This window comes from Salvelinus namaycush, chromosome 34, assembly GCF_016432855.1.
Source record: "Salvelinus namaycush isolate Seneca chromosome 34, SaNama_1.0, whole genome shotgun sequence".
Lineage (NCBI taxonomy): Eukaryota > Metazoa > Chordata > Actinopteri > Salmoniformes > Salmonidae > Salvelinus > Salvelinus namaycush.
The window spans coordinates 33,525,734-33,552,560 of record NC_052340.1 but is presented as its reverse complement, the minus strand read 5'-3'; the positions used below and the strand labels follow the sequence as shown (position 1 = coordinate 33,552,560).

Genomic DNA, 26,827 nt, shown 5'->3' with positions numbered 1-26,827 from the left:
TAATGTAACAACGTGGGAAAAGTCGAGGGGTCTGAATATTTTCAGAATGCTCTATACTTGATCCACGTTCTGCTGCTGCTCATATTCCAGTGTCTCATAAATTATATTGATTTAAAACTAGTCTCACTCGTAGGAATGCTATTCACACAAATCTATATTAGCCCAGTCAGTCTGGAGCTACTGAGATGGTCCTGCAAATAGGCTTTGATGTTGTTTGATTGTACCCTGCAGTAGGGCTGAGTGTCTGCATCGGGCCTCTTTCAGTGGAGTGTTATACAGTGCTGTGTGCCTGCCCTGCTGTTGTTGCTGCTGAAGCTTTGGCTAGTGAATGGTAGAGGTCAGGGTCAAGAGCATTAGTGGGAGGGCCCACTCCCCACATTTTCCATTCTCAGCCCCCCGGATCACCTTTCACTGTTGCCTGGCTACCCATCCACATCACGCCGACATTTCTTCTCCACCATGAGTCTGGATTTGCCACCCTCCCTGACGATATCTAGAATGCGAACACATTCTGACCGTTCTGATTTGTCCCAGAAACCGATGGGTTGGGCCTGAGCCGACCTGCATGATGACATTGTCAACTTTGATACGGTGACTGGTTGGATTTGTTAGACGATCCATTCGCTGATGAATTTGTTTTGTACAACGCGCCCTGTCATTTTGAAATGAAGTCACACAAACAACTTGTAGGATGGCGGATTCAATAGATCAGCGGAATTGAATTCGGGGTGATACTTGAGGCTACTCGTGACTGCAGCCCTTTGCCTTCTCCTATACCTCTGGTGGGATGAGGCTGCTCTCTGGTGATGTAAAACAGCATTACACCTCCTGCCTCCTTTATCATCTCAACCTCAATTCGCCCTGTAAAACCTGCTCTCAAAATTACTGATGTATTTTTTTAACTCATGCGTGTACTTCATGGATTCAGGTTCATTTATATTAATTGAAATGCTGTTCATAATTTCAATGTACCAATTCTCATCAGATATTGATAATCTCATACATATGCTGTGACCTCTTTAAAACATAGCAAGCTAGGCTGTGTACAAGCTAAAGCAATCTCCTTGTAGATTTTACATGAATGTCTATAGTCCTATTTCTCCCAGTGGGCCCTCTGTGTGTTTGAACTGTGGTCTTGTGACCGACCTCACAGGATGGCGTGAAGTGACACGTACTAACCCAGCATGACACAGCCACCCATCCCACGGGCTCCTTGTTGGTCGTTTATATAGTCATGTCTGAGGCACTGGGGACATTATTCTGTGGCAGAAGAAGAGCACCTTGATCCCAATACAGAACGACCATAGAGTACTGGGCTCTCTGTCACCACTGGGGCCCTGGCCTGGCCTGGCCAAGCCTTGACATCATTCAGTACTGTGACAGCTGATCAAGGTCCTCTGCCCTCTACACATTAGCCATTGTTTTCAGCCACATACTGTAAGATGCAAGCCCCTCATGCTATCTTTACACTCCCTCACTCACATTCTTAGCCTACTATAAGGCTGGTGTTTAGCCAATGACTTTGTCTACAGAGCAAGTTGTATAAAGTAGTCACTTTAATTAACTCTATTTACATGTACATACTAGAGGTCGACCGATTAATCGGCAAGGCCGATTAATTAGGGCCGATTTTCAAGTTTTCATAACAATCGGTAATTGGCCTTTTTGGACGACAATTACATTGCAATCCACGAGGAAACTGCGTGGTATGCTGACCACCTGTTACGCGAGTGTAGCCTCAAAAGGACCTTGTGGCTGCAAGGAGCCAAGGTAAGTTGCTAGCTAGCATTAAACTTATCTTATAAAAAACAATCACTGTTCACGTAATCACTAGTTAACTACACATGGTTGATGATATTACTAGGTTAACTAGCTTGTCCTGCGTCGCATATAATCAATGTGGTGCCTGTTAATTTATCATTGAATCACAGCCTACTTCACCTTCGCCAAAAGGGTGATGATTTAAGAAAAGCGCATTCGCGAAAAAAACAATCGTTTCACAAATGTACCTAACCATAAACATCAATGCCTTTCTTAAAATCAAGACACAGAAGTATATATTTTTTAAACCTGCATATTTAGTTAATCGAAATTCATGTTGGTAGGCAATATTAACTAAGGAAATTGTGTCACTTCTCTTGCGTTCAGTGCAAACAGAGTCAGGGTATATGCAACAGTTTGGGCTGAATGGCTCGTTGAAAACTGTGTGAAGACCGAATTTTACATTATTATGACATAACATTGAAGGTTGTGTAATGTAACAGCAATATTTAGACTTAGTGTTTCCACCCGTTCGATAAAATACGGAACGGTTCTGTATTTCACTGAAAGAATAAACATTTTGTTTTCGAAATGATAGTTTCCGGATTTAACCATATTAATGACCAAAGGCTCATATTTATGTGTATTTATTATAATTAAGTCTATGATTTGATAGAGCAGTCCGACTGAGCGGTGGTAGGAAGCAGCAGGATCGTAAGCATTCATTCAAACAGCACTTTACTGCATTTTGCCAGCAGCTCTTAGCAATGCTTGAAGCACAGCGCTGTTTATGACTTCAAGCCTATCAACTCCCGAGATTAGGCTGGCAAAACTAAAGTGCCTATAAGAACATCCAATAGTCAAAGGTATATGAAATACAAATGGTATAGAGAGAAATAGTCGACGTGTCAGAATTCCTATAATAACTACAACCTAAAACCTCTTAACTGGGAATATTGAATCACCAGCTTTCATATGTTCTCATGTTCTGAGCAAGGAACTTAAACGTTAGCTTTTCTACATGGCACATATTGCACTTTTACTATCTTCTCCAACACTGTGTTTTTGCATTATTTAAACCAAATTGAACGTTTCATTATTTATTTGAGACTAAATAGATTGTATTTATGTATTATATTAAGTAAAAATAAAAGTGTTCATGCAGTATTGTTGTAATTGTCATTATTAAAAATATATATATAAAAATCGGCCAATTAATCGCATTTCACTAAGATCTACACCTGTTGTATTCAGCCCATGTGACTAATCAAATTTGAGTAGATTTAGAGAAGACACTCTCTTGACTGTATGATCTGTGCACTCTGTTGGTTGCTTTAGTTTCACTGAATAACGTATTTATACTGTTGTTTTTCAACAATATCTGCTCAGTTATGTGTAAAATGTAAAGCGTGGAAATTCTCTGAATTCCTGTGATAGGCTTACAGTCCGGAACTACGGACTAGTGCTCAACTCTTTAATGTAGTTACAAGGCAACAGGCTGCTACAGTCAGTGTACTTCCCCCTACTGTAGTTAGCGCTTGAAACCGGACCCTGCCTGTAAAACAAACCATGTCTTTATCTCTGCCCAGGGAAACTCAACTACATGTAGCATATACATCAGAAAATGATGGATCCCTGGCTTCCTTGGGCTCTATAGTGGTCATTCTTTATAGCAAGGAGCAGCAAGGTCCAAGGACAGCTGGTTGGAGAATACTATGTGGACATTCCAGGCTCCCTGGTATCTAGTAGTAAAATGATACAGGCACTTCTATTGTTTGCCCCTGATGAGTCACTGATTACGAGCACCTGTAACAAGGCCCCAGATTCTTCCTGGTCCTGGTGTTCTTGACCAGGAAAAGAACAGATCACATCTCATGCTTTTCCTTGTCTGATTCTCTCTTTTTCTCTTTCTCTCGCTTTCTCTCTCTCAATTCAAGGTGCTTTATTGGCATGGCAAATATGTTTACATTGCCAAAGCAAGTGAAATAGATAATATACAACATTTAAATAAACAATGAAAAATGTACAGTAAACATTACACTCACAAGTTTCAAAGTAATAGAGACATTTGCTATAACAATGTGCAAATACAAAAGGAAAAATAAATATGGGTGTATTTACAATGGTGTTTGTTCTTCACTGGTTGCCCATTTCTTGTGGCAACAGATCACAAATATTGCTGCTGTGATTGCATGGTATTTCACCCAATATATATATGGGAGTTCATCAAAATTGGGTTTGTGTTTTAATTCTTTGTGGGTCTGTGTAATCTGAGGGAAATTGTGTCTCTAACGTGGTCATACATTTTGCAGGAGGTTAGGAAGTGCAGCTCAGTTTCCACCTCATTTTGTGGGCAGTGTGCACATAACCTGGTCTTCTCCTGAGAGCCAGGTCTAATTAGCAGGTATCGGCCTAATCCTGCTCTGCATGCATTATTTGGTGTTCTACGTTGTACACGGAGATGTTTTCGCAGAATTCTGCACGCAGTCTCAATTTGGTGTTTGTCCCATTTTTTTGTGAATTATTGGTTGGTGAGCAGACCCCAGACCTTACAACCACAATGGGCAATAGGGTTCTATAAATGATTCAAGTATTTTTAGCCAGATCCTAATTGGTATGTCGAATTTTATGTTCCTTTTGATGGCGTTTTAAGACCCTTCTGTCTCTCAGATCGTTCACAGCTTTGTGGAAGTTACCTATGGTGCTGCTGTTTAGGCTGAGGTTGGTAGAGTTTGTTGTGTGCTCTAAGTCAACAGTGTATAGATGGAATTTGTATTTGTGGTCCTGGCAACTGGACCAGTATTTTTGTCTAACTGAGATTTACTGTCAGGGCCCAGGTCTGACAGAATCTGTGCAGAAGATCTAGGTGCTGCTGTAGGCCCTCCTTGGGTGGAGACAGGAGCACCAGATCATCAGCAAACAGTAGACATTTAACTTCAGATTCTAGTAGGGTGAGGCCAGGTGCTGCAGACTGTTCTACTGCTCTCGCCAATTAGTTGATATATACAGTGCCTTGCAAAAGTATTCATCCCCCTTGGCGTTTTTCCTATTTTGTTGCATTACAACATGTAATTAAAATTGATTTTTATTTGGATTTCATGTAACAGACATACAAAAAATAGTCCAAATTGGTGAAGGGAAATGCAAAAAAATAAATAAAAGGAAAAGTGGTGCGTGCATACAGTTGAAGTCGGAAGTTTACATACACCTTAGCCAAATACATTTAAACTCAGTTTTTCACAATTCCTGACATTTAATCCTAGTAAAAAATCCCTGTTTTAGGTCAGTTAGGATCACCACTTTATTTTAAGAATGTGAAATGTCAGAATAATAGTAGAGCGAGTGATTTATTTCAGCTTTTATTTCTTTCATCACATTCCCAGTGGGTCAGAAGTTCACATACACTCAATTCGTGTTTGGTAGCATTGCGCTTAAATTGTTTAACTTGGGTCAAACATTACGGGTAGCCTTCCACAAGCTTCCCAGAATAAGTTGGGTGAATTTTGGCCCATTCCTCCTGACAGAGCTGGTGTAACTTAGTCAGGTTTGTAGGCCTCCTTGCTCGCACACACTTTTTCAATTCTGCCCACAAATTGTCTATGGGATTGAGGTCAGGGCTTTATGATGGCCACTCCAATGTCTTGACTAAGTTGTCCTTAAGCCATTTTGCCACAACTTTGGAAGAATGCTTGGGGTCATTGTCCATTTGGAAGACCCATTTGTGACCAAGCTTTAACTTCCTGACTGATGTCTTGAGATGTTGCTTCAATATATCCACATCATTTTTCTACCTCATGATGCCATCTATTTTGTGAAGTGCACCAGTCCCTCCTGCAGCACAGCACCCCCACAACATGATGCCTTCACCCCCGTGCTTCACGGTTGGGATGGTGTTCTTCGGCTTGCAAGCCTCCCCCTTTTCCCTCCAAACATAATGATGGTCATTATGGCCAAACAGTTCTATTTTTGTTTCATCAGACCAGAGGACATTAATCCAAAAAGTACGTATAGTGTGCTCTATACCAAATTAGCATACCCCCTGAGTCTCTTCCCTGTTTCACACCTGGTAGTTTGGTGGATGGGACTACCAGCTCTCTGTAACCTAGAGGGCAACCAGTGGATCCATCTCCCCTATACCATGTTTCTTGTAGGATAACAATGTCTGTATTTCCAATATCTTTAATTAAGTCTGGGTTCCTGCTCTTCAGGCCAAAGGCAGATGACCTCAGACCTTGTATATTCCAGGATGAGATAGTAAAAGATTCTCTCGCTCTCAGGCTGCAGATAGCCCAGGAGGAGCACCGTACAGTGGAGGTGGAGAAGGTCAACCTGGAACAGAAGCTGAGGGATGAGATCAACTGTGCCAAGCAGGAGGCCCAGCGGCTGAAGGAGCTCCGCGAGGGCACCGAGAACGAGCTGAGTAGGCAGAAATACGCCGAGGAGGAGCTGGACCAGGTACTGGACTGTACCACTTTGGGGAGGGACAGGTGTGGAGAACAAATGCATGTGGATGAGAGAGGAGGAATTAGTCTAGCGGGGTACTTGTTGAGAAACAAGGTGTGGTTGAGGCCACTAACATGATCCTGTAGATTAATGCCAGAGAGGGGAGACTTGACTGAACTTTGTTAACCACTCTATATTCTAGGGAGCCAGCTATACATTTAGATGGATCAGATGCAGAATGCTATCAGTAGGCATAACTCCCACTCAGCTCTTTGCCCATCAGGGAAATGGCAGGAAAAGAAGCAGCGGTCGGCCCACACAGGGCAGCTGAGCAGAGGGCTCATGTTGTGTACTCTCTTCATTCTACTACGATCACTATGGTCTCCTGAGAACACTGTCGTCTGCTGGAGGAAGCAATAGTCACTCCTTTATCTGATTTCTGTGTGTAAGAATCCAGCTCAGAATGTTTTCATATGACGTAAGGATTAGATTCTCAACTCCTGACTGCAGACAGGGCATATTGCACCCTAAACCATGGCCTAGTTCTTCACAGGATTTAGAATGAAAATTTCATCTGGATGGTTTCTCTGGAGGCCTGTTATCTTGTTGTCAGGTCCCAGTGGAGGTCAAACCAGGTCAGCCCTCATGCCTGCCTGATCAGAAAAGAGAACCACACAGATGTCACATGGCCCCATATACAGCCCTAACTCTCCCCTGTGCACACCTGGTTTGCAGGCCCCCTGCTCACCTAGCCATAACTCTCCCTGTGCACATGGCTTGCAGGCCCCCTGCTCACCTAGCCATAACTCTCCCTGTGCACATGGCTTGCAGGCCCCCTGCTCACCTAGCCATAACTCTCCCTGTGCACATGGCTTGCAGGCCCCCTGCTCACCTAGCCATAACTCTCCCCTGTGCACATGGCTTGCAGGCCCCCTGCTCACCTAGCCATAACTCTCCCTGTGCACATGGCTTGCAGGCCCCCTGCTCACCTAGCCATAACTCTCCCTGTGCACATGGCTTGCAGGCCCCCTGCTCACCTAGCCATAACTCTCCCTGTGCACATGGCTTGCAGGCCCCCTGCTCACCTAGCCATAACTCTCCCTGTGCACATGGCTTGCAGGCCCCCTGCTCACCTAGCCATAACTCTCCCTGTGCACATGGCTTGCAGGCCCCCTGCTCACCTAGCCATAACTCTCCCTGTGCACATGGCTTGCAGGCCCCCTGCTCACCTAGCCATAACTCTCCCTGTGCACATGGCTTGCAGGCCCCCTGCTCACCTAGCCATAACTCTCCCTGTGCACATGGCTTGCAGGCCCCCTGCTCACCTAGCCATAACTCTCCCTGTGCACATGGCTTGCAGGCCCCCTGCTCACCTAGCCATAACTCTCCCTGTGCACATGGCTTGCAGGCTCTCTGCTCACCTAGCCATAACTCTCCCTGTGCACATGGCTTGCAGGCCCCCTGCTCACCTAGCCATAACTCTCCCTGTGCACATGGCTTGCAGACCCCCTGCTCACCTAGCCATAACTCTCCCTGTGCACATGGCTTGCAGGCCCCCTGCTCACCTAGCCATAACTCTCCCTGTGCACATGGCTTGCAGGCTCTCTGCTCACCTAGCCCTAACTCTCCCCTGTGCACATGGCTTGCAGGCCCCCTGCTCACCTAGCCCTAACTCTCCCCTGTGCACATGGCTTGCAGGCCCCCTGCTCACCTAGCCATAACTCTCCCTGTGCACATGGCTTGCAGGCCCCCTGCTCACCTAGCCATAACTCTCCCTGTGCACATGGCTTGCAGGCCCCCTGCTCACCTAGCCATAACTCTCCCTGTGCACATGGCTTGCAGGCCCCCTGCTCACCTAGCCATAACTCTCCCTGTGCACATGGCTTGCAGGCCCCCTGCTCACCTAGCCATAACTCTCCCTGTGCACATGGCTTGCAGGCCCCCTGCTCACCTAGCCATAACTCTCCCTGTGCACATGGCTTGCAGGCCCCCTGCTCACCTAGCCATAACTCTCCCTGTGCACATGGCTTGCAGGCTCTCTGCTCACCTAGCCATAACTCTCCCTGTGCACATGGCTTGCAGGCTCTCTGCTCACCTAGCCATAACTCTCCCTGTGCACATGGCTTGCAGGCTCTCTGCTCCCCTGGCTGGCCCAGTGCTGCTCCATTAAGGCTTGCCAGTGATTGAGTGTAAGGGTGGGTGGATGCCTCTATGGCTCTGGGCTCATTTGCACAGCTCTTAATGAGGCTGTCTGGAGACAAAGAGAGCGCTAGCTTTCACAAGCCAATGAGATCACATTTCCCTCTCCCACCTCCCCATCCACATTCACACCATGGTCCAGAGAGACACTGTGGGAATGATTCATTTGTGCTTAACCACTTTGACTTTTAGCGTGAAGACTTTCGTGTGTTCTTTTCACTGCTGTTTTGAGGCAGAAGAAGTTATATGCTGTAGGTTGACTTTTGGTCTTTGTGACGTGTGTATGTGTGTTTTTTTGCAGGTGCGCATGGCCCTGAAGAAAGCAGAGAAGGAGCTGGAGTCCCGCTGCAGCTGGTCCCCACCAGAGTCCCTCCAGAAGTGGCTCCAGCTCACCCATGAGGTGGAGGTGCAGTACTACAACATCAAGAAGCAGAACGCTGAGAAACAGCTACTGGTGGCTAAAGAAGGGGTGAGATGCCACAGGACTAGAGATATACACCGCATGAGGACTAGAGATATATATATATATATATTCTACCATTCAAAAGTTTGGGGTCACTTAGAAATGTCCTTGTTTTTGAAAGAAAAGCAATTTTTTTCCTCTATTTAAACTAACATCAAATTGATCAGAAATACAGTGTATACATTGTTAATGTTGTAAATGACTGTTGTAGCTGGAAACGGCAGATTTCTTATGGAATATCTACATAGGCGTACAGAGGCCCATTATCAGCAACCATCACTCCTGTGTTCCAATGGCACGTTGTGTTAGCTAATCCAAGTTTATAATTTTAAATGGCTAATTGATCATTAAAAAAACCTTTTGCAATTATGTTAGCACAGCTGAAAACTGTTGTGCTGATTAAAGAAGCAACAAAACTGGCCTTCTTTAGACTAGTTGAGTATCTGGAGCATCAGCATTTGTGGGTTCGATTACAGGCTCAATATGTCCAGGAACAAATAACTTTCTTCTGAAACTCGTCAGTCTATTCTTGTTCTGAGAAATGAAGGCTATTCCATGCGAGAAATTGCCAAGAAACTGAAGATTCCGTACAACGCTGTGTACTACTCCCTTCACAGAACAGAGCAAACTGGCTCTAACCAGAATAGAAAGAGTGGGAGGCCCCGGTGCACAAGTACATTAGTATCTAGTTTGAGAAACAGACGCCTCACAAGTCCTCAACTGGTAGCTTCATTAAATAGTACCCGCAAAACACCAGTCTCAACGTCAACAGTGCCGAGGCGACCCCGGGATGCTGGCCTTCTAGGCAGTTTACAACATTACCAATGTTTACACTGTGTTTCTGATCAATTTGATGTTATTTTAATGGACAAAAAAATTGTGTGTCTTTCAAAAACAAGGACATTTCTAAGTGACCCCAAACTTTTGAACGGTATACTATATATGCCGTATGAGGACTAGATATATATGCCGTATGAGGACTAGATATATATGCCGTATGAGGACTAGAGATATATGCCGTATGAGGACTAGAGATATATGCCGTATGAGGACTAGAGATATATGCCGTATGAGGACTAGAGATATATGCCGTATGAGGACTAGAGATATATGCCGTATGAGGTCTAGATATATATGCCGTATGAGGTCTAGATATATATGCCGTATGAGGACTAGATATATATGCCGTATGAGGTCTAGATATATATTCCGTATGAGGACTAGATATATATGCCGTATGAGGTCTAGATATATATGCCTTATGAGGTCTAGATATATATGCCTTATGAGGTCTAGATATATATGCCTTATGAGGTCTAGATATATATGCCTTATGAGGTCTAGATATATATGCCTTATGAGGTCTAGATATATATGCCTTATGAGGTCTAGATATATATGCCGTATGAGGACTAGATATATATGCCGTATGAGGACTAGAGATATATGCCGTATGAGGACTAGATATATATGCCGTATGAGGACTAGAGATATATGCCGTATGAGGTCTAGATATATATGCCGTATGAGGACTAGATATATATGCCGTATGAGGTCTAGATATATATTCCGTATGAGGACTAGATATATATGCCGTATGAGGTCTAGATATATATTCCGTATGAGGACTAGATATATATGCCTTATGAGGTCTAGATATATATGCCTTATGAGGTCTAGATATATATGCCTTATGAGGTCTAGATATATATGCCTTATGAGGTCTAGATATATATGCCTTATGAGGTCTAGATATATATGCCTTATGAGGTCTAGATATATATGCCTTATGAGGTCTAGATATATATGCCGTATGAGGTCTAGATATATATGCCTTATGAGGTCTAGATATATATGCCTTATGAGGACTAGATATATATGCCTTATGAGGACTAGATATATATGCCGTATGAGGTCTAGATATATATATATATATATACCGGATGAGGACTAGAGATACAGTGGGGAGAACAAGTATTTGATACACTGCCGATTTTGCAGGTTTTCCTACTTACAAAGCATGTAGAGGTCTGTAATTTTTATCATAGGTACACTTCAACTGTGAGAGACGGAATCTAAAACAAAAATCCAGAAAATCACATTGTATGATTTTTAAGTAAATCATTTGCATTTTATTGCATGACATAAGTATCTGATAACCTACCAACCAGTAAGAATTCCGGCTCTCACAGTCCTGTTAGTTTTTCTTTAAGGAGCCCTCCTGTTCTCTACTCATTACCTGTATTAACTGCACCTGTTTGAACTTGTTACCTGTATAAAAGACACCTGTCCACACACTCAATCAAACAGACTCCAACCTCTCCACAATGGCCAAGAACAGAGAGCTGTGTAAGGACATCAGGGATAAAATTGTAGACATGTACAAGGCTGGGATGGGCTACAGGACAATAGGCAAGCAGCTTGGTGAGAAGGCAACAACTGTTGGCGCAATTATTAGAAAATGGAAGAAGTTGAAGATGATGGTCAATCACCCTCGGTCTGAGGCTCCATGCAAGATCTCACCTCGTGGGGCATCAATGATCATGAGGAAGGTGAGGGATCAGCCCAGAACTACACGGCAGGACCTGGTCAATGACCTGAAGAGAGCTGGAAATACTTATTTTCCACCATAATTTGCAAATAAATTCATTAAAAATCCTACAATGTGATTTTCTGGATTTTTTTTCTCCATTTTGTCTGTCATAGTTGAAGTGTACCTATGATGAAAATTACAGGCCTCATCTTTTTAAGTGGGAGAACTTGCACAATTGGTGGCTGACTAAATACTTTTTTGCCCCACTGTATGCCGTATGTGGACTAGGTATAAACTCAGCAAAAAAAGACATGTTCTCTCACTGTCATCTGCGTTTATTTGGAGTCAACAACTGAGACATAAACTGAACAAGTTCCACAGACATGTGACTAGCAGAAATTGAATAATTTTCCCCTGAACAAAGGGAGGGGGGTCCAAATCAAAAGTTACAGTCAGTATCTGATGTGGCCACCAGCTGCATTCAGTATTGCAGTGCATCTCCTCATGAACTGCACCAGATTTGCCTGTTCTTGCTGTGAGATGTTACCCCACTCTTCCACTAAGGCACCTGCAAGTTCCCGGACATTTCTGGGGGGAATGGCCCTAGCCCTCACCCTCCGATCCAACAGGTCCCAGACGTGCTCAAAGGGATGGAGATCCGGGCTCTTCGCTGGTCACGGCAGAACACTGACATTCCTGTCTTGCAGGAAATCACGCACAGAACGAGCAGTATGGCTGGTGGTATTGTCATGCTGGAGAGTCATGTCAGGATGAACCTGCAGGAATGGTGCCACATGAGATAGGAGGATAACTTCCCTGTAACGCACAGCATTGACATTGCCTGCAATGACAACAAGCTCAGTCCGATGATGCTTTGACACCGTCCCAGACGGACCCTCTACCTCCAATTCGATCCCGCTCAAGAGTACAGGCATCGGTGTAACGCTCATTCCTTTGACGACAACCGCGAAACCGACCCTCACCCCTGGTGAGACAAAACCGTGACTCGTCAGTGAAGAGCACTTTTTGCCAGTCCTGTCTGGTCCAGCGACGGTGGGTTTGTGCCCATAGGCGACGTTGTTGCCGGTGATATCTGGTGAGGACCTGTTTTACAACAGGCCTAAAAGCCCTCAGTCTAGCCTCTCTCAGCCTATTGCGGACACTCTGAGCACTGATGGAGGGATTGTGCGTTCCTGGTGTAACTCGGGCAGTTGTTGTTGCCATCCTGTACTTGTCCCGCTGGTGTGATGTTCGGATGTACCGATCCTGTGCAGGTGTTGTTACACATGGTCTGCCACTGCGAGGACAATCAGCTGTCCGTCCTGTCTCCCTGTAGTGCTGTCTTAGGCGTCTCACAGGATGGACATTGCAGTTTATTGCCCTAGCCACATCTGCAGTCCTCATGCCTCCTTGCAGCATGCCTAAGGCACATTCACGCAGATGAGCAGGGAACCTGGGCATCTTTCTTTTGATGTTTTTCAGAGTCAGTAGAAAGGCATCTTTCGTGTCCTAGGTTTTCATAACTGTGACCCTGATTGCCTAAGCTGTTAGTGTCTTAATGACCGTTCCACAGGTGCATGTTCATTTAATTGTTTATTGTTGGTTCATTGAACAAGCATGGGAAACGGTATTTAAACCCTTTACATTGAAGATCTGTGAAGTTATTTGGATTTTTACGAATTATCTTTGAAAGACAGGGTCCTGAAAAAGGGACATTTCTTTTTTTGCTGAGTTTATATGCCGTATGGGGACTAGGGAGATATGCCGTATGAGGACTAGGGCGATATGCCGCATGAGGACTAGGGAGATATGCCGCATGAGGACCTAGGGAGAGAGGCCGCATGAGGACTAGGGAGAGAGGCCGCATGAGGACTAGGGAGAGAGGCCGCATGACCCTACTAGGGAGAGAGGCCGCATGACCCTACTAGGGAGAGAGGCCGCATGACCCTACTAGGGAGAGAGGCCGCATGACCCTACTAGGGAGAGAGGCCGCATGACCCTACTAGGGAGGGAGAGAGGCCGCATGACCCTACTAGGGAGGGAGAGAGGCCGCATGACCCTACTAGGGAGGGAGAGAGGCCGCATGACCCTACTAGGGAGGGAGAGAGGCCGCATGACCCTACTAGGGAGGGAGAGAGGCCGCATGACCCTACTAGGGAGGGAGAGAGGCCGCATGACCCTACTAGGGAGGGAGAGAGGCCGCATGACCCTACTAGGGAGGGAGAGAGGCCGCATGACCCTACTAGGGAGGGAGAGAGGCCGCATGACCCTACTAGGGAGAGGCCGCATGACCCTACTAGGGAGAGGCCGCATGACCCTACTAGGGAGAGAGAGAGAGGCCGTGTCATGACTTTGCCCTGTTGGGTCATAAAATCCCCTTTCCCGCTCTTCCCCCCCCACCGGTTTATGACCCCACCCCCCATAAATACCTTTACCCCTTCTCTCTCCACTCTACAAAAATTGACTTTTGAAAATCTGTTGTTACCACAGAGAGAGACTTTGTAATACAATAACGTCAAAAGGTTGGGAATGGAACAATATTTCTGTAATCCAACCAGTTGAAAGTATCCGTTGGTACTTAAAGAATATCATGTCAGATCAGTTGTTGTCTGGGACATTATATCTGATGATAGGACAATATAAATTGTATCTTGGAAAGTCTACACGTTCTAGTTATCAGAATCACATGGAATTGTTGTGCAATTTAAATGTTTAAATATGAAACTATTTATGAAAACAAATGTAATTTTAGCCTTCTAAATGAGGTAATTATTTTCATAAGTAAACTATGCTCACTCAATGGCCTCGCCCAAGTGAACAGACATTGGTTGGAGAGGGATGGAACACACCCTTCTCTTCTCCAGTATAAAAGCCCCCGTGACCCAATTCACGTCAGACTAAGCAAACCCCAGTGTTAGCTGTGGTTGCAAATGGTTGAATATCCACTCTACATGACAAAATTTACATGAGACCAGATCACGTGGAGGTGATCACCACCACGCTGGAAGGATGAATTTCTACTAGACCAGCTAGAACACAGCGCGAACTGATTATGGCAAAATGGTATGGACTTTGAAAACGTATTCATTAAAGAAGAAGTGATACATCCTAGAAGTCGAGTTATCAGCTGCAGCTGTAAACGTACGTGGCCTAGGAAAGGACAGACAATCTCCTAATAAGAACGACAGGGTATAACGTCCAGAAAAATTATTCAAAGGACAATGGCGATCTCTGCTGGGCAAACCTGTCTCAGTGTAAATATATATCTTGCATTCTCCTATTCTGAATGGGCGGTTATTAGAATGCATAAGATTCTGTGTTTACGGTAGCATAGCTTCTCAAGTACCGATAGAGACCCAATCCCTTTGTCCCTCAGTCTTCCCGCTCTTTCATTCAAACCCAGCCGTCATGACGGTTTTGTCCACTAGGGACTCTTTGTTTTATGACATTATTACTAATCGATGTATGATCCATCCTGTGTATATGTAGTTCTGTGTGATTATTTAGTAAATATATAATTAAGCCAATTTTTGTATTACTGATTCAACTTGTTAGCCAGAGTTTGTGAAGATAACCAAGAATTTTACAACTTTCAGATGAGACTGAATAAGGTGACGATTAGTAATTGACTGCTATTGATATAAAATCACGTAATCAATCAAATGTTAGTTAATCGATTTGAAAAAATAGCCTGTTAATCAGCCAGAGACATGACAACCGTATGAGTAGGTCCAGGAGATTACCTTGTCCATGTGAGCAGGAGAAACTCTGGACCCTTAGTGTGACAGAATGGGGGAGTAATGTTTTCTCTTGTGTGTGTGACTGCAGGCAGAGAAGATCAAGAAGAAGAGGAACACCATATTTGGGACCTTCCATGTGGCACACAGCTCCTGTCTGGATAATGTGGATCACCAAATTCTGACAGCCAAGTGAGTTTAATTTAAAGATGTATTGGGATTTGTCTAAGCCAATATCTCCTATATATATGTTCACATTGTGATCTGTGCTTGTATCCCTCTGTTCTCCTCCTCCCCGTCTCCCTCTCCTCTCCTCCGGTCCAGACAAGCCCTGGGTGAGGTGACTGCTGCTCTGAGGGAGAGGCTGCACCGCTGGCAGCAGATTGAGATTCTGACGGGGTTCACCATCGTCAACAACCCTGGGCTTACCTCCCTGGCCTCCACCCTGAACCTTGACCCCAGCATCATGGGTGGCCGGGCCACGCCCCAGCACTTCATTATGTCTGATGACATGGACGACATGGACGAGGACATCATATCGCCCGGAACTCTGCAATGTAAGGGCTCGCCCGACTCCCTCGGCTCCACTGTGGGACTCGGTAGCAAAATAACCCCTAAATACACCAAGGGCCTCCTGGGGAAATCCAAAAATCAGCTCTCATATGAAAATTAGCATACAGCCGCAAAGTATTATCATTAACGATTTATCAACGATTCTATGAATTTACAAAATGAGCAGCCTTGTTGGTGAAGGGATTCAGGGTGTTTGTTTGTGATTTGAGGGTGTTGTGTGTTTGCAAAACTATAATATATGAATTGTAATTTCACCTGTTTTTTTAATACATGTTTTCAGTTGGCTATTTTGTTCCATTTTGGAAATTATTGTTGCCTTGATATATGGGAATTTCACTTCTGGGATGGAGTGTAAGATGAGAACAAGGTGCACAATGTTGATATCCCATGCTGTGAAAATTGAACCTCTGAAAAAATACATGCTTCATGACACCAAATCTTTGTGCTGATCTATTTTTAGCAGTTGTCTCCTAGTCTGACCAATGGAATGTGCTGAACATGAAGTAATAGTAATCAATATGAAAGGCCATGGTCCTCCAGTACTCCTGTAAGCTTTATAAGGCTTTAGCTTTGGTCTAGGTCTATATTTGGGAAAGAAGAAGGCACAATGGCCTTGTAGTGCTGCCTGGAAGACCGTTTGTTTTACTTTCTCACATAGCCTTGCTTTCTATTGTCATTCCCCTGGGGGTACATGTTATACTCCATTCAGAAAGTATTCAGACCCCTTGACTTTTTCCACATTTTATTAGGTTAAAATTGATTAAACAGTTTCCCCCCCCTCATCAATCTACACACAGTACCCCATAATGACGAAGCAAAAATAGGTTTTTAGATTTTTGGGCAAATGTATAAAAAATGTAAATTTGACATTTACATAAGTATTCAGACCCTTTTCTCAGTACTGTAAACCACCGTTGGCTGTGATTACAGCCTCGAGTCTTCTTGGGTATGACTCCACACGCTTGCCACACCTGTATTTCAGGAGTTTCTCCCACTCTTCTCTCCAGATCCTCTCAAGCTCTGTCAGGTTGGATGGGGAGCGTTGTTGCACAACTATTTTCAGGTCTCTCCAGAGATGTTCGATCGCGTTCAAGTCTTGACTCTTGTTGGGCCACTCAGGGACATTCAGAGACTTGTCCCGAAGCCACTCCTGCGTTGTCTTAGTTGTGTGCTTAGGGTCGTTGTCCTGTTGGAAGTTCCTGAGTGATCTGGAGCAGGTTTTCATCAAGGATCTCTCTGTACTTTTCTCCGTTCATTTTTCCCCTCGATCCTGATTAGTCTCCCAGTATCTGCCGCGGAAAAACATCCCCACATCACGATGCTGCCACCACCATGCTTCACCGTAGGGATGGTGCGAGGTTTCCTCCAGACGTGACACTTGGCATTCAGGCCAAGGAGTTCAATCTTGGTTTCATCAGACCAGAGCATCTTGTTTCTCATGGTCTGAGAGTCCTTTAAGTGCCTTTTGGCAAATCCAAGAGTCTTGGTGGTTTCACACTTCTTCCATTTAATAATGATGGAGGCCACTGTGTTCTTGAGGACCTTCAATGCTGCAGAATGTTTTTGGTATCCTGTGCCTCGACACAATCCTGTCTCGGAGCTCTACGCGCAATTCCTTCTACCTGATGGCTTGGTTATAAATTTGCACACAAAAAAGAAAAACCTGTTTTTGCTTTGTCATTATGGGGTATTGTGTGTTGATTTAGGATTATTTATTTATTTATTATCCATTTTAGAATAAGGCTGTAACGTAACAAAATGTGGAAAAAGTCAAGGGGTCTGAATACTTTCCGAATGCACTGTATCACTTTTTTTCAGCCACTAAGGAATTCCATACTCAGGGTTTCTTCTTTTGAATTGAGAATTACAGCTTTTATTAACCAGTTACGGTCTCAAAGGGAGTTATAATGCAAACAACATACTTTAGTTCTTATGTCTATTTTTAGTCTTTTGGCAACCTAAATGTATTATATTTATCACAACATAATGTTGACATATAAAGCCAATGTGTACTGGTCTCCTGGTACCCAGCTCTGAGCTCTACTGGTACCCAGCTCTGAGCTCTACTGGGCAGTGTCTGCGTTATGATTATAGCTGACCCAGAGAGAAGGACTGACACTGTCTGGGCTATGATTATAGCTGACCCAGAGAGAAGGGCTGATACTGTCTGGGTTATGATTATAGCAGACCCAGAGAGAATGGCTGATACTAACTGTCTGGGTTATGATTATAGCAGACCCAGAGAGAAGGGCTGATACTGTCTGGGTTATGATTATAGCAGACCCAGAGAGAAGGACTAATACTGTCTGGGTTATGATTATAGCAGACCCAGAGAGAATGGCTGATACTAACTGTCTGGGTTATGATTATAGCAGACCCAGAGAGAAGGGCTGATACTGTCTGGGTTATGATTATAGCAGACCCAGAGAGAAGGACTGATACTGTCTGGGCTATGATTATAGCAGACCCAGAGAGAAGGACTGATAGTGTCTGGGCTATGATTTATAGCTGACCCAGAGAGAATGGCTGATACTGTCTGGGTTATGATTATAGCAGACCCAGAGAGAAGTGCTGATACTGTGTGGGTTATGATTATAGCAGACCCAGAGAGATGGACTGATACTGTATGGTTATGATTATAGCAGACCCAGAGAGAAGGAATGATACTGTCTGGGCTATGATTATAGCAGACCCAGAGAGAAGGACTGATACTGTCTGGGCTATGATTATAGCAGACCCAGAGAGAAGGACTGATACTGTCTGGGTTATGATTATAGCAGACCCAGAGAGAAGGACTGATACTAACTGTCTGGGTTATGATTATAGCAGACCCAGAGAGAAGTGCTGATACTGTCTGGGTTATGATTATAGCAGACCCAGAGAGGTGGACTGATACTGTATGGTTATGATTATAGCAGACCCAGAGAGAAGGGCTGATACTGTCTGGGTTATGATTATAGCAGACCCAGAGAGAAGGACTGATACTGTCTGGGTTATGATTATAGCAGACCCAGAGAGAAGGACTGATACTAACTGTCTAGTATATGATTATAGCAGACCCAGAGAGAAGGACTGATACTGTCTGGGTTATGATTATAGCAGACCCAGAGAGATGGACTGATACTGTATGGTTATGATTATAGCAGACCCAGAGAGAAGGGCTGATACTGTCTGGGTTATGATTATAGCAGACCCAGAGAGAAGGACTGATACTGTCTGGGTTATGATTATAGCAGACCCAGAGAGAAGGACTGATACTGTCTGTGCTATGATTATAGCAGACCCAGAGAGAAGGACTGATACTGTCTGGGTTATGATTATAGCAGACCCAGAGAGAAGGGCTGATACTGTCTGGGCTATGATTATAGCTGACCCAGAGAGAATGGCTGATACTAACTGTCTGGTATATGATTATAGCAGACCCAGAGAGAAGGGCTGATACTGTCTGGGTTATGATTATAGCAGACCAAGAGAGAAGGACTGATACTGTCTGGGTTATGATTATAGCAGACCCAGAGAGAAGGGCTGATACTAACTGTCTGGGTTATGATTATAGCAGACCCAGAGAGAAGATCTGATACTAACTGCAGTGGTAATCTGAGCTCTGGTGCTGCAGTCTCCTTCTAGAGCTCTGTCACTACAGTCCTCTAGTAAGTATTCTAATCCACATTAATTACATGTTCCCTCCTCCCTCACTTCCTCTCTCTCCTCCCACCAACACTTTCTCTTTGGTTTTTGGCTGCGGCTGCCGTTCGTGTCTCTGGTCCACCCACAGACACCAATTGCCTCAAGGACCGGCGACCCAGTGATCTGTGGTCCGTGGGTTCTGACAGCCAGTCCCTCAGGAAATACTCTGGTTGGCCTGTTAGCTACTTATTCCCCTTTGTCCTGACCTCAACGCTCTCTCTCCTTAAGTCAAACACCCCTGTCAAAACCTCACAGAGCACGTACTGTAACTCTCTGGCCTAGGGCAGGGGTATGTAGATGGATATAGCTGTAACACTGGCCTAGGGCAGGGGTATGTAGATGGATATAGCTGTAACACTGGCCTGGGACAGGGGTATGTAGATGGATATAGCTGTAACACTGGCCTAGGGCAGGGGTATGTAGATGGATATAGCTGTAACACTGGCCTAGGGCAGGGGTATGTAGATGGATATAGCTGTAACACTGGTCTGGGACAGGGACTGTAGATGGATATAGCTGTTACACTCTGGCCTGGGACAGGGACTGTAGATGGATATAGCTGTTACACTCTGGCCTGGGACAGGGACTGTAGATGGATATAGCTGTAACACTGGCCTGGGACAGGGACTGTAGATGGATATAGCTGTAACACTGGCCTGGGACAGGGACTGTAGATGGATATAACTGTAACACTATGGCCTGGGACAGGGACTATAGATGGCTATAGCTGTAACACTGGCCTGGGACAGGGACTGTAGATGGATATAGCTGTAACACTGGCCTGGGACAGGGACTGTCGATGGATATAGCTGTAACATTGGCCTGGGACAGGGCCTGTAGATGGATATAACTGTAACACTGGACAGGGACTGTAGATGGATATAGCTGTAACACTGGCCTGGGACAGGGACTGTAGATGGATATAGCTGTAACACTGGCCTGGGACAGGGACTGTAGATGGATATAGCTGTAACACTGGCCTGGGACAGGGACTGTAGATGGATATAGCTGTAACACTGGCCTGGGACAGGGACTGTAGATGGATATAGCTGTAACACTGGCCTGGGACAGGGACTGTAGATGGATATAGCTGTAACACTGGCCTGGGACAGGGCCTGTAGATGGATATAACTGTAACACTATGGACAGGGACTATAGATGGATATAGCTGTAACACTGGCCTGGGACAGGGACTGTAGATGGATATAGCTGTAACACTGGCCTGGGACAGGGCCTGTAGATGGATATAGCTGTAACACTGGCCTGGGACAGGGACTGTAGATGGATATAGCTGTAACACTGGCCTGGGACAGGGACTGTAGATGGATATAACTGTAACACTATGGACAGGGACAGGGACTGTAGATGGATATAGCTGTAACACTGGCCTGGGACAGGGACTGTAGATGGATATAGCTGTAACACTGGCCTGGGACAGGGACTGTAGATGGATATAGCTGTAACACTGGCCTGGGACAGGGACTGTAGATGGATATAGCTGTAACACTGGCCTGGGACAGGGACTGTAGATGGATATAGCTGTAACACTGGCCTGGGACAGGGACTGTAGATGGATATAGCTGTTACACTCTGGCCTGGGACAGGGACTGTAGATGGATATAGCTGTAACACTGGCCTGGGACAGGGACTGTAGATGGATATAGCTGTAACACTGGCCTGGGACAGGGACTGTAGATGGATATAGCTGTAACACTGGCCTGGGACAGGGACTGTAGATGGATATAGCTGTTACACTCTGGCCTGGGACAGGGACTGTAGATGGATATAGCTGTAACACTGGCCTGGGACAGGGACTATAGATGGATATAGCTGTTAATCTCTGGCCTGGAACAGGGACTATAGATGGATATAGCTGTTACACTCTGGCCTGGGACAGGGCCTGTATATAGAGAAGGAAAACTGTCTATGCTGTGTCCATGTATCCCTGGCTGTACTGTCTCAAGCTGTCCAATGACTTGCTCTTCTTTCTCTGATCCTCATCTTCCTCATCACCCAGAGAACTCTTAGACCCTCTCACAACACACTGTCTGATTTTACAAATGAAGGAGGAAGGATTAGTTATGACAAATATCCTCACCAGACACCAGTCAAACGTCTCACCAGACAGTGCCATCCCTCATTTTCTCTTGTTTAATGCTATGGCATAGCTAAGACCCAGGTAATTGAACAGCCATCACTTGCCTTTCTCACAACCAAACGTTACTGAAGTGCTCAGAACAGTGGTCAACAACACCAATTCAGGACTGAAATGTCTCCAACACCCATGTCTCCTGCCCTCCCAGTCTAATTCCAACCTACCTTCTTCCCTCACCCTGTGTGTTGTGTATAATCAGACTTTGGTTGTTGATAATGGTGTTGTTCTGTGTTGTGTCAGCAGCTCCCAGTATGATGTCCCTGCGTCAGCGCCACATGGACTCCCAGCTGGCCATGGGCTCTCAGAGGTTGGTAGAAACCTGCCTGTTGGTGGGGCAGCAGGGAGACGGCACCTCCTACCCATCCAGGTCTAGGGCCACCCACCAACAGTCACACAACCAGTCCTTCCAACAGTTTGAGGCTCTCCCCCTGCCTCTCCTGTCCTCGGCTGTCTCGCACCCCTCGATCATCTGCTCCTCCCCACCTCCTCCTTACCGTCAGGCCCACTCCTTCCACTCCTCCTCCTCCTCCTTACACGCCTCCGCTCCTCATTCCTCCCATTTCTATCACTCGTCTTATTTTCAGCCCATGGACACCATCCCAGACTTCCAGCGCAGCAGCAGCTTCGGGTACCCCTCTGCTCTCTTCCCTCCACACGCACCGCATGCGCCTTGGTTTTTCTACCCGCCTACTTTTTCACCCATTCGTTTCACCTGTAGTATATTACATTTTTTTCCATATCTTGGTTGCAGTGTTTTCTCATTTTCATTAACGATAGTTTCATCTGACTATAACCCATTTTGCAACCTGGGCATTAATACTTTTCTTTGAAAATCTTACATATTTGAGTTTTTTCCATCCACTCCCAACCCTTGTCTTTCCTGGTAGCCCAAACTACCCTGCCCCCTGCCTGAACTACTAACAGGAGTGGAGTTCCAGTTTCTGAGTAGTGCCCACAGTGTCCTGTTGGCGAGTAGTGCCCACAGTGTCCTGTTGGCGCGTAGTGCCCACAGTGTCCTGTTGGCGAGTAGTGCCCACAGTGTCCTGTTGGCGCGTAGTGCCCACAGTGTCCTGTTGGCGAGTAGTGCCCACAGTGTCCTGTTGGCGCGTAGTGCCCACAGTGTCCTGTTGGCGCGTAGTGCCCACAGTGTCCTGTTGGCGCGTAGTGCCCACAGTGTCCTGTTGGCGCGTAGTGCCCACAGTGTCCTGTTGGCGCGTAGTGCCCACAGTGTCCTGTTGGCGAGTAGTGCCCACAGTGTCCTGTTGGCGCGTAGTGCCCACAGTGTCCTGTTGGCGCGTAGTGCCTACAGTGTCCTGTTGGCGCGTAGTGCCCACAGTGTCCTTGGCTTTACAGGCGTTGGATAGATTACCTCCAGCATGCAGTGCTTTAGCTTGGATCCCCTTTTCAGTCAGGGCCAGTGCAGAAACAATTCCTAGCCTTTACCCCATAGGTACCCCATAGTTCTGAAAGCATTATAAAGGTGTAAGCATTCCATCTGGTGCTAAAACATCCACCTAGCCTATCAGAGGGGAAAATGGAGCTACTGCCATTGCTTATATCTGTCCAGTTCTTTCAGATCTACCTGAAGTGCCTAGGTGGTAGAGGCGATAGAATGTCTCTGGACCGGGCCTCGCTGTCCCTCTCTTCCTCCACCGACTCTCTTCTGTTCTTCCACAGGGATCTGAACCGCTCAGACTCAGACTCCTCCCTGTCCCTCTCCCAAATCGGTGATCGTCTGTCCGCCTACAGCTCCAAGGGCCACCTGGTGAAACCCACCCCCTTCCTGTATGGTCCCCCTGTCCGCTCCGCCTCTGACGAGCCCTCCCTGCATGCCCCCACACCTAATGGAGGGAACCGTGTCCACGAGGGAGGAGCCCAGACCGAGCCAGTCCTCGAGAGCCCCATCCTGATGAAGAAGGTGTACAGCATCGAGAAATCAGCCAGCCTGGGAGAGATGGACGTTGGCCTCATCGGTATGTCCATGTCAGAGTCCTCCTGCTCCGTCAGCCTCAACTCCACCGACGCCGACACCCCCTCCCCCACGGGGGGCCAGCCTGGGGCAGCAGGGGCCAAGGGAAGCAGCCGCATCCCTCAACTCTCCTCCAGGAAGAGCCCTCTGGAGGAAGACAGCGGCTCCACGGGAGAAGACACAGACTCCGTCGCCAGCCGTAAGAAACACACCTTCAAGATCTTCAAAAAACAGAAGAAATAATGACAAGGGCTACTGAAGACTTTTAAAGAGCTATTAAAGGTGTTTCACTTATTATTTCTGTTTTGGAAAACTTGTTTTGGGTTGTTCACTGGTCACAAGCGATGGCGCAAATCTTTGCCTTTAGGGTTTTCTAGGTACTTTCTCTGAGGGACTGTGGGAGCAACCAGCTATTCGATGATGTTTGCAATGGGTGGTATTGTATAGTGGAATGTAAGCACTATTTATTTAGCAGGAAAGTGTGCCAGTCGCTCAGAGGGAAAAAAGTATCCTGGGTGGATGTCTTCTGTTACTTACTTCAACCTGTATCAGTTTGCATGTCTTCACCTTTGTTTGACTGATATTTTCTGAATTCTCTTAGGTGTGTGCTTGGTTCTTGTCCCTATTCTGCTTAGACAACACTTAAAAACTCAGCTGTTTCTTGTCGTTAATCCCCGACCACCTCCTTGTTATGTGTCAGATGGACATTGAGCACTTAATGCCAGTCAGTGTTGGTCAATGGTGAGGGGAGGGGAGGGGGGGGGCTGAACAAGGCTGAACAATACTTGCAAAAACTTCCCGAGTCAATTGTGCTAACAAGAAATCTAGCAGTCAATGTTATCACAACTCTTCCAGTACAGCTGCAGACACAGCAAGACACAAACTAGGCAAACATTTCCCTGGGATGGTGCACCTTTAGAAGTGGAAGTGCTAACTTGATTTAAACCCCTTGAAGACCCCAGCACATACAAAGCACAAGGCCTGTGTAACTGCCTTGTGTAATTGTCCCAATCATAGCCCTGATCTAAGTTCCCTAATAGAGGAGGAGGTTATTAAAATGACTACTTGAACTATATGAATTTCGTATCAATGTATGTTTATTGAAGTAAACCTCTACATTTGCAAATTGCCAATCATATCAATCTGTGTTGTAATTGTAGGAGATATCACGTGAATCATTAGGAGTGCTGGAGGAGACGCTAATCTTTTTAAGTGCCAAAACAAAGACTCGGGTCCAGTGGCCTTTATTCTTGTCAACAACTATATATGTACTGTCCGTTGTAAGTTAGAGGCAGCTTTAGAATGAGTAGCGCTGCCTTCTGTTTTTATCTGGGGACTCCAAACTAAAATCAGGTGATCAATTTGACATTGTCACCCACAACATTTCAAGCAGCGAGTTTCAGGCAGCATTTGTAATTCGACGACTCCCAAGTTGTGTGTAGAGCATTTTCGAGAGGTGTTTGCTACTTTAGCGTGTACTGTAGACTACCCTGATCACCTAGATTCACATTATACAGCTCCAAAGTCAAGCACACAGTAATGGTATCTACGTGTCACCATTATAAACTCACTTTCTATTATTGGTTTTGTGAAAGCACAAATGGTTTAGAAACGGATGTCACAATGCATTCTGGTAGTAGGGACTCTCCTAATAACTTCCTAAACAATTGACCCGCTCGCCTGCTCCTGAATCTGATAACCAAAGCTGTGCTGCTAACGACACCATCGCCCCCCATGGAGGCCTCACACAGTGAGATGGATGGTATGGATGAGAAAGAAATGTCATTCTTTCATTGATCAGTTGAAAACATGAACTTCCTATTGGTCATTTTTAAAGTGTAGTTTGTACGTCTTCTGCACGATGAAGCTGTAATATGGATTATGATGTCTATCAGTGAGTGTCTGTCTGTTGCCAGGATACTGCACTGAGTTGTATTGATGCATGTCAGCTACTGTATTAACGTCTATAATGGGCTTGAGGCAGAGGTCAGCTCGAGCATCATCTCTGTCCACCTCTACTTAAACCCCAACTTCTCATTTTGAGCTTCTATTTATGAATACATATATTTGTACAGAGAAAGACAAATATTTTGCATCTTCTGTGGCGTTCTCTTGACTTTTATGGCACTCCTGCATGATAGCAATAAACTATTTTGAATGAAAGACATGGACTGTGTTTATCAGATACGAAGAGGTCTTTGTTTGAGGGATGATGATGCCAACACATAAAACAGTAGCAAGGTATGTGCTGTTATCACAGAGTAATTGGCACTGCATAATGAACAGACATGACATACCGGGATTTTGTCATTTATATATGCATTTTTTTTGTTTACTTTCTTTCCCTCTAGTTCACAGGAAATCACAAGTGCAATATGTATTAAATGTGTGAACATTTACAAATTCCGTAACAAATTCAGAGTGAATTTTTGGTTGAGTTGCCTGGACCCCATCTCTCAAATAATCCCTAAATCTGTTGGTCACGTGACCAGCGTCTGATTGCGTAGCGCTAACAGGTGTAGCGTTCTGCATTATTTACATAAGCACTTGTTTCGCTGGTGGACAAAGCAGGATGCAGTGGTTGAAAAAGTACCCGATTGCCATACTTGAGTAAAAGTAAAGATACCTTCATAGAAAATGACTCAAGTGAAAGTCACCCAGTAAATATTACTTGAGTAAAAGTATTTGGTTTTAAATATGCTTAAGTATCATAAGTAAATGTAATTGCTAAAATATACTTAAGTATTAAAAGTATAAATAATTTCAAATTCCTTATATTAAGCAAACCAGACAGCATAATTTTCTAGTTTTTTTAATTTATTCATGGATAGCTAGGGGCATGCTCTAACACTCAGACATAATTTACAAACAAAGCATGTGTTTAGTGAGTCTGTCAGATCAGGGGCAGTAGGGATGACCAGGGATGTTCTCTTTATACTGTGTGTGATTTAGGCAATTTTCCAGTCCTGCTAAGCATTCAAAATGTAACAAGTACTTTTGGGTGTCATGGAAAATGTATGGTGTAAAAAGTACATTACTTTCTTTAGGAATGTAGTGAAGTAAAATTAAAAGTTGTCAAATCAGACTAGTCAAGTAAAGATACTCCAAAAAACAACTTAAGCACTACTTTAAAGTATTTTTACTTCAGTACTTTTCACCGCTGGGAGGATGTTAGTCCAGGTTCTTGTGATTGGAATTTTTTCTCAGGTTTCTACCATTCAAAAGGACAGCAAACATAGCTTTTGTAAACTAGATTTGACTATATGTCCCTTTATCTGTGTATCTACTGGTAACCTTTTAATTTGAC

At 45.0% G+C, this 26,827-nt stretch overlaps 1 protein-coding gene across 1 annotated transcript in view; it reads left to right on the top strand.

The window, feature by feature from the left end:
• The window catches only part of LOC120028318 (stromal interaction molecule 1-like), a 66,232-nt gene extending 40,549 nt beyond the window's left edge, over positions 1-25,683 (top strand). The window contains exons 8-13 of the mRNA XM_038973523.1: positions 6,039-6,216; positions 8,705-8,872; positions 15,228-15,328; positions 15,461-15,693; positions 21,795-21,858; positions 23,229-25,683. Of these exons, the coding sequence (XP_038829451.1) occupies positions 6,039-6,216; positions 8,705-8,872; positions 15,228-15,328; positions 15,461-15,693; positions 21,795-21,858; positions 23,229-23,763 (1,279 nt within the window). The 3' untranslated portion in view covers positions 23,764-25,683. The remainder of the gene's footprint in view (positions 1-6,038; positions 6,217-8,704; positions 8,873-15,227; positions 15,329-15,460; positions 15,694-21,794; positions 21,859-23,228) is intronic.
• Positions 25,684-26,827: the final 1,144 nt, after the last annotated feature.